The sequence below is a fragment of the Theropithecus gelada genome, chromosome 2 (genome assembly GCF_003255815.1).
Source record: "Theropithecus gelada isolate Dixy chromosome 2, Tgel_1.0, whole genome shotgun sequence".
In the NCBI taxonomy this organism is placed as follows: domain Eukaryota; kingdom Metazoa; phylum Chordata; class Mammalia; order Primates; family Cercopithecidae; genus Theropithecus; species Theropithecus gelada.
Window position 1 is genome coordinate 98397099 of NC_037669.1, and position 9112 is coordinate 98406210.

Here is a 9112-nt window from a genome sequence, read left to right on the forward strand (position 1 = left end):
AAAACAGGACCAAGAACCTATGTAAAATTTCATCATACAATTTCTATGCAAGCTGCTTGATTACAGAAAACAGTTCAAACTGTTCATCAAAAACTGCGGGGTGATTTTTCGTTGATATTTCAGACATTCAAATCAATACAACCTATATTCTGAGTATCAACCTGAACGGCACAGGGTAAGATGTGAACTCCTCACATAGTGTTGAAGATGTGTTGCAATCTGTAGTTGAATTGGCATTGCATTTCCTCAGAGTTAAGCTGCCTTTGTGAGAGATATCTTCTATCACTGAGAGATCAGCTACATCAAGATAGCTCATCAGCTAAATCACATTGGTCAAGATACCTGCTAACCAAGCAGACTAATAAATTCAAAGCAGGAACCTTCTCATCATGTTTGCTCTCCACTAAGAGCCTCACTTCACAGCACCTTGCAAGCTGCCAAATCAGTGAATGAGCATGAGATAATAAAGACTTTTCCAGACAAGTCCGTAAAGCATAAAGCCATCTTCCTTGTGCAGAATCTACTCCAGGACTTTCGACTGTGGCTTGTCCAACAGCCCCGTCAGCACATAACTTTTCACCCAGAGAAAATTTCTTCCAGCCTTTCTCATCTTCAGATGTTGGCATCGTCACATTACTATCCAACTGTTGTGATTTCCAGTGACTTCTATGTTTGTTCACATTCTGTCCAACAGTTGGAAACAGTGCCACTCGTTGCTGTTGCCACTGAAGTGTGGGGGAATAACCTTCAGGGGCCGATTGGCATCCTGAAAGAAAAATATTCACACTTTGCTTCCTTTTCAACTTCTTTTCTGTTTTTGAGACGGAGTTTTGCTCCTGTTGCCCAGGCTGGAGTGCAATGGTGCGATCTCAGCTCACTGCAACCTCCACCTTCCGGGTTCAAGCAATTCTCCTGCCTCAGCCTCCCAAGAATCTGGGATTACAGGTGTGTACCACCATGCCAGGCTAATTTTTTGTATTTTTAGTAGAGACAGGGTTTCACCATGCTGGCCAGGCTGGTCTCGAACTACTGACCTCGTGATCTGCCTGCCTCGGCCTCCCAAAGTGCTGGGATTACAGGCATGAGCCACTGCTCCCGGCCTTCCTTTTCAACTTCTTTCGGTCAATTTGTGCTACCACAACATGTGGACATTGCGCTGCTTCCATCTGGACCCGCCTCAGGCATTCCTGAGGTGTCCTCAGGGGAACCAAGGGATCAAAACCTCCCATCAAGTTGCAGAGCTCTGCTGACAATAGCCGAGGCGTCAACTCTTCCATTGCAGACTCTGCTGGTACCCGAACCATGGTTTTCAAACGACCCGATCCTATCTTTTTGATCACTGATTTAGATTCAGGATAATATAGTGTCCAACACATAGTAGGTCCTCAATATATATATTTGTTGAATAAAGGAATGGAGAATACATGGAATCCTTAGATTCTACTTTTAATTTTTTTGAGACAGAGTCTGGCTCTGTCGCTCAGGCTGGAGTGCAGTGGGGCGATCTCAGTTCATTGCGACCTCTGACTCCTGAGTTCAAATGATTCTCCTGCCTCAGCCTCCCGAGTAGCTGGGATTACAGGCATGCGCCACCACGCCCGGCTAATTTTTGTATTTTTTTGTAGAGCCTGGGTTTCACCATGCTGACAAGGCTGGTCTTGAATTGCTGACCTCAGGTGACCAGCCCACTTCGGCCTCCCAAAGTTCTGGGATTACAGGTGTGAGCCACTGTGCGCAGCCAGATTCTGCTTTTAAATTGATGCGGGTTCCAGAGAGTACTGATGGAAGACTTTTTCTCTAATCATAACCTGATTTTCTCCACCCATAGCCAGGCCATTAGAGCAGCTCAGTGCCTTAGTTATTCAACTCTAAATGACTCCTCATTACACACACTACACTGTCTTGTCTTAACCATTTCCCCCTTTTATGTCTTCATTATCATCTCTGTCCCTCATTCTTTGCAGATAATTTTTCTTCCTTGTTATAAAAATTTAAAACAAAATTATTAAGAACTGCCTCCAACTAGTGCAAAAATAGAGCCCCATGGAGCAAAATTAATAAGCTAGAAACAGACCTTAATGCATATATCAAAAAATAGGTCTATAATGAGGAAGGCATCACAAGTTCCTGAGGAAAGGGAGAATTTTAGTGCTGGGATAATTGGCTAAAGTATTCTGAGGGGTAATAAAGTTATGTCCTAATTTCCCAATGTTCACCAAAATAAATTCCAGATGGATTAAATAATTTTATGTAAAAATTGAAAGAATGAAAGTAGAAAAATATGCAAATATCTACTCTCCAAATGATAAATATCTTTCTAAGCTTAATAATACTTTTTTTTTTTTGAGACAGTGTCTTGCTCTGTTGCCCAGGCTGGAGTGCAGTGGCACAATCTCAGCCCACTGCAACCTCTGTCTCCCGGGCTCAACATCCTCCTGCCTCAGCCTCATGAGTAACTCAACTATAGGCTTGCACCAACACACCCGGGTTATTTTTTTGTATTTTCGGTAGAGATGGGCTTTCACTCTATTGCTCAGGCTGGTCTTCAACTCCTGAGCTCAAGCTATCTGCCCACCTCAGCCTCTCAAAGTGCTGGGATTAGAGGTGCAAGGCACTGTGCCTGACAAATAATAATGTTTTTAAAGCCACAGAGGGGGCCGGGCACAGTGGCTCACGCCTGTAATCCCAGCACTTTGGGAGGCTGAGGTGGGTGGATCATGAGGTCAAGAGATAGAGACCATCCTAGCCAACTTGGTGAAACCCTGTCTCTACTAAAAATACAAAAATTAGCCTGGCATGGTTGTCGGCATCTGTAATCCCAGCTACTTAGGAGCCTGAGGCAGGAGAATCACTGGAACCCGGAGGTGGAGGTCACAGTGAGCCGAGATTGCACCACTGCACTCCAGCCTGGTGACAGAGCAAGGCCCTGTCTAAAAAAAAATTATAATAAATAAATAAATAAATAAATAAATAAAGTCACAGAGGAAATATTAAACTGTTGACACCACCCTATCACATAGGAATTTATCCTCAGACAAAAAACCTGACATGCTTGCCAAGATTGATGTATAAGAATATTCTTTTCAGTGTTAATTCTGTACCAGGAAAGAGGAAAGGAAACTAGCTTTTATTCTGGACAAGGAGAGAGCACCTCTCCCTTGTTCTATCGGAGATTGTTCAGGGAGGCTGACCTAATAGTTTGACCTGAATTTGTAAGAGAAAACTTTAAATTATAATAATCTGCAAATTCTTTGAATTGCTAAAGGTAAAAATCAGGGATGGGAGACATTTGTTTAGGAAGATTCTTTAATGATGTTTGCAGATAACAGATTAGGTCAGTTTCCTCTAGAGGGAAGTAATTAATAGAGATTTCAAATGCTGCCCCAGATAACATAATAGGACTTATAAATTTTTCCCTGAAGACAAGGAAGAAAGAGGGGGTAGAAGAGGTGAGAAGGGAAAATAGAGAAAGCTTCAGGCAGAGCCCTAGGTTACCTGTGAGTGTGAGGCATCACGCTTACATGTATATATACATATGTATGTATATACATATACGAATGTATATGCAAACAGTTCTTTTAAAAGAACTGTTGAAGAAAATCAGAATATATGCATTTATATGTGTATTATGCATTCATATGTGTATAATACAAATACACATTTACATATCTTTAATGTATAGGTATATGTGCATATATACACATATATACATTATAGATATTTTATATATTACATATGTGTATATGCACACATATAATTGTATGCACATATATATAATTTTAAAATATTCATTTAAATCATATGATGTACAGGCCAGGCGCGGTGGCTTACACCTGTAATCCCAGCACTTCGGGAGACCGAGGCAGGCAGATCACTTGAGGTCAGGAGTTGGAGGCAAGCCTGACTAACATGGTGAAACCCCATATCTACTAAAAAATACAAAAATTAGCCAGATGTGGGTCATGTGTGCTTGTAGTCCCAACTACTTGGGAGGCTGCAGCAGGAGAATCACTTGAACCCAGCAGGTGGAGGTTGCAGTGAGCCGAGATCATGCCACTTCCTAGAAGTGGAATTGCTGGATCAAATGGGGATGTGCATTTTCCATTTTCATGAACACTGCCAAATTGCTCTCCCATCAGCAATGTGCAAGTGCCTGCTTTCTAACACCCTTAACATCACCATATTTAATACTCAATTTTAAGTTGTTTTCTTTCTATGCTGGAACTTCTCTCTGTTATTGCCACACGTTCAGTAAAAGTATGTGTCACAGAGTAACGTGGGCTTTGGGGAATGAAGAAGGAGAAGGAAAGTACTTTTAAAGGTACTATTGAAGAAGATCAGAACATGCCATCCCAAACCATGCCACTTAGACATATTGACTATTTTGAACTGAAGGCAATTGAGAGACAGCTGATTTCAGGGTCAGGCCTGTTAATACTTGGATGATAGAAACAGCAGATGCAGGAAGGATTCCCTAATCTCCTCTTTCTACCTAAAAGGAGGGCATAAATTTCCTGCCAGAAAGTACCCTCCCTTGGCCGGGCACGGTGGCTCAAGCCTGTAATCCCAACACTTTGGGAGGCCGAGACGGGCGGATCACTAGGTCAGGAGATCGAGACCATCCTGGCTAACACAGTGAAACCCCGTCTCTACTAAAAAATACAAAAAAACTAGCCAGGCGAGGTGGCGGGCGCCTGTAGTCCCAGCTACTCGGGGGGCTGAGGCAGGAGAATGGTGTAAACCTGGGAGGCGGAGCTTGCAGTGAGCTGAGATCCGGCCACTGCACTCCAGCCTGGGCGACAGAGCCAGACTTCGTCTCAAAAAAAAAAAAAAAAAAAAAAAAAAAAAAGAAAGTACCCTCCCTGCACCAGGAAAAGGAGAACATTCTTATCAATGGAGGTGGGGAATTGACACCAACATGAATCTACAGAAACAAACCTTACAAAAATAATACATCTGGCTGGGTGCAGTGGCTCACACCTGTAATCCCAACACTTTGAGGGGCTGAGATGGGTTGATCACTTGAGGCTAGGAGTTCAGGACCACCCTGGTCAACATGGTGAAACCCTATCTCTACCAAAAATACAGAAATTATTCAGGTGTGGTGGCACACACGTGCAGGCCCAGCTACTCAAGAAGCTGAGGCAGGAGAATCGCTTGAACCCAGGAGGCAGAGGTTGCAGGGAGCTCAGATTACACCACTGCACTCCAGCCTGTGTAACAGAGACTCCATCTTAAAAAAACATTTAAAAACTTCCATTAATTTCCCCCATATGTTTCCTAGTCACTTTCCTGTAATTTACTGCCCCCTAGCTCAAATCTCTTTTTCCATTGCCTCTTCATGTTTCAACAATTTATTGCTCTTTGTTAAAATGATATATAAGCCCCTGGGTCTAGTCATTTATTTGAGTCTTCCTTTCTTTTCTACAAAGGCCTCCATGTGCACATAAAATTTAGAATATTATCAAATAAAATGTGTATGCTTTTCTCCCGTTAATCTGTCTTTTGTCAGTGAAAGTCACAGGTCACAGAACTTATAAGAATAGAGGAAAAAAAGGCCCCCTTCTACACTATCAAATGTGTGAGGGGAAGCAGGGTCAGATGAGACTAGCATGTACTAGAGATAAGATGCTGAGAAGGAAGCAAGACTTAAGGAATTTGTTGTGAGAAAAGACCAAAAAATATTATTTCCCAGAAAATCCGGTCTAGTCTGCAGTTGCCAAGTATGTGCAATGGATGCTAGAGTCATTAATATGGTTATTAAAGGAAAAAGACATCCCAGAAGGCCACAAATTTCAAGGACTCTTAGGTTGTTATTATAAGGGTGAAAATCTGCCATCCAAGAGGGAGAGGGTGTCTGGCTCTTACAGTGTATTCACTAATACACTAGTGCTGGAAGAATTATCATGCTACTTCCCAGGTCTCCCAGAGTAAAGGGGAGCATCAGTCTTGAAGCTCGCAGGCTCCAGTTTCTGTCTCTAGGATAATATATTCCCTCAATTGGTAATCTGAGAGTGGAGCACACTATATCCTAAAGAGGACTCGAGACCCCACGACGTCATGGCCAGCTTTACAACCTGGAAGAGCACCATGGAAACCATCTCGTGCCTTCTAAATTTATGCCCCTGGCTAGTGGATTTTTCCCTTCTATTTCATTAATTTCTGCTTTTTATCTTTAGTAATGCTTTTCTTCTGTTTCCACTGTGATCATTTTTGTTGTTATTTTTCTTTTTCTCTTCTTCGTTTCTTTTCTTTTTTTTCTATTTTTGTTTTTGAGATGGAGTCTCGCTCTGTTGCCTAGGCTGGAGTGCAGTGGCTTGATCTCAGCTCACTGCAACCTCCGCCTCCTAGATTCAAGTGATGCCTCAGCCTCCAGAGTAGCTGGGATCACAGGCACCTGCAATCACACTTGGCTAATTTTTATATTTTTAGTAGAGACATTGTTTCAGCATGTTGTCCAGGCTGGTCTCTAACTCCTGACCTCAAGTGATCTGCCACCTCAGCCTTCCAAAGTGTTGGGATTACAGGCGTGAGCGAGCGCGTCCAGCTTTGTTGTTATTTTTCTAAGTTCATTGTCTTGAAACTAAATCCAACATGTAATTGGCAAATTCATAACCATAATGAGCAACTTCAAAACACCTTTCTCAGGAACTGACAGAGTAAGTAGGACAATGTCACATAAAAAGAGGGTTTAGAAGATTTGTACATGTCAGTTAATAAGCTTGAAAATATGCATATGATATTTGGAACTCAACAAACAAGGTACGTCTTCTTTCCAAACTTTTGTGGTACATTAAAAAAATAGTAGCCATTCGTTAGACCACAAAGAGAATTTCAATAAATTCCAAAACCCAAATAACATATAGGCTAATAAAATCTATTTGACTGCTAATTAAAAAAAAAAAAAAAGACTTTCAAATGTCTTGATCAAAAATAAAATGTGGCCGGGTGCAGTGGCTCACACCTGTAATCCTAGCACTTTGGGAGGCCAAGGCGGGCAGATAGCGAGGTCAGGAGTTTGAGAACATCCTGGCCAATGTGGTGAAACCCTGTCTCTACTAAAAATACAAAAATTAGCTGGGTGTGGTGGTGGGCGCTTGTAATCCCAGCTATTTGGGAGGCTGAGGCAGGAGAATAGCTTGAACCTGGGAGGCGGAAGTTGTGGTGAGCCGAGATTGAGCTATTGCACTCCCACCCGGGCAACAAGAGTGACACTCCATCTAAAATAAAATAAAATAAAATAAAATAAAATAAAATAAAATAAAATGCAAGCTCTGGTGAACAAGAATTTGGTAAAAAGTAAAATAAAAATACGCAAACTATGGATACTATACCTTTTCACTTGCTTTTGGTGATATTAATTATAATTGTTAAAGTTTTTCACTTGCTTTCTGCATTGATTTTTTTAGTCATCTGATTTATTGGTTTGCTTATTTTAATGGCTTTCATGTTAGAGTCTTTCCTCAAATATCTTGATATTTCTGTCTTTTTTTATTTTTCCTTGGGATGGAGTTTCACTCTTGTTGCCCAGGCTGTAGTGCAATGGCGAGATCTCGGCTCACTGCAGCCTCTGCCTCCCGGGTTCAAGCGATTCTCCTGCCTCAACCTCCTGAGTAGCTGGGATTACAGGCATGCGCCATCACTCCCTGCTAATTTTGCATTTTTAGTAGACACAGGGTTTCACCATGCTGGCCAGGTTGGTCTTGAACTCCTGACCTCAGGTGACCTGCCTGCCTTCACCTCCCAAAGTGCTGGGATTACAGACGTGAGCCACTGTGCCCGGTCACATATCTTGATATTTCTGACTGTGTGCTCACATATGTAATAGTAAGGCACTGAAAGGCTCATTCAGTGTTTGCTGCACATTGGGGGGTTTATTGATTGGTAAACTTCATTTTATGGTGATGGGGTAGTGAATTTTTTTTTAAAAAATGACATCTAGAGGCATAGTTTTGTTTCTGTTTTTTTTTTTTTTTTTTGAGACGGAGTTTCGCTCTTGTTGCCCAGGCCAGAGTGCAATGGCGCGATCTCGGCTTACTGCAACCTCTGCCTCTCTGGTTTACGCTTACGGGCATGCGCCACAACGCCTGGCTAATTTTGTATTTTCTGTAAAGCTGGGGTTTCTCCATGTTGGTCAGGCTGGTCTTGAACTCCCGACCTCAGGTGATCAGCCTGCCTTGGCCTCCCAAAGTGCTGGGATTACAGGCATGAGCCGCCGTGCCCAGTCCTGGTTTTCTTGTTTGTTTGTTTTTATTTTTAAATTAGGAAATGTGGCCCGGATGCCGTGGAGGCTCAAGCCTGTAATCCCAGCATTTTGGGAGGTGTAGGCCAGTGAATCGCTTGAGCTCATGAGTTCAAGAACAGACTGGGCAACACGCAAAAATCCATCTCTTCAAAAAATAGAAAAATTATCTGGGCATCATGGCATATACCGGTAGTCCCAGCTATTTGGGATGCTGAGATGGAAGAATTGCTTGAGCCCAGGAGGCAGAGGTTGCAGCCAGTTGAGATCACGCCATGCACTCCAGCCTGGTCGATAGAGCCAGACCTTGTCTCAAAAAAACAAAACAAAACCAAAAATAGGAAATACTCTCTTTTGCCAGATGTCAGTATTTCTTGTACAAATCTCTTTCCCAATAAATAACATTCCAATTTTTTAATTGAAGATTAGAAGACTAATTGCCATTATGTTTGCAGGAAAGGGGCTTAAGGAAAGGCTTTGTGGTTCAAAAGGCAGATTTTCTGTCCCAAGCCTTTGTTCATATTGTTTAGAAAGTATTTCCATGTTTTACCTTGAAGGTAAATGTTACTACATGGAGAAACTTGCCTTGGGTGATGAGATCTGCTGGTATGAAAGGTGGAATTCTTTTCATTCATTAACAAGATGAGGATAAATGCTCCAGGACTAACATGTTAGTGGCTGAGGTGCAGTTGCTATGAATCCTCTGTTTGTCTAAAGTCAAGTACTTTTCTGTGTTCCAAAAAATGCTTTAGGACTTTCACCTAATGATGGTTCCCTTGCTTGTTCTTAAGTGCCCTTATGGTTTCAATCCCAATTCAGTCATTGCAGTGAGCTTTTAGGAGTATTTGCGGTAAATTCACGTGTTCAGTT

At 42.1% G+C, this 9112-nt stretch overlaps 1 protein-coding gene across 1 annotated transcript; it reads right to left on the bottom strand.

Moving 5' to 3' along the window:
* Positions 1–302: 302 nt before the first annotated feature.
* Positions 303–1307, bottom strand: LOC112619651 (gem-associated protein 2-like). The gene is made up of 2 exons (XM_025377744.1): positions 1101–1307; positions 303–791 (listed from the first exon to the last, which is right to left on the bottom strand). Exons 1-2 carry the CDS (start codon positions 1302–1304, stop codon positions 303–305), a joined length of 693 nt encoding a protein of 230 aa, XP_025233529.1. The 5' UTR covers positions 1305–1307.
* Positions 1308–9112: the final 7805 nt, after the last annotated feature.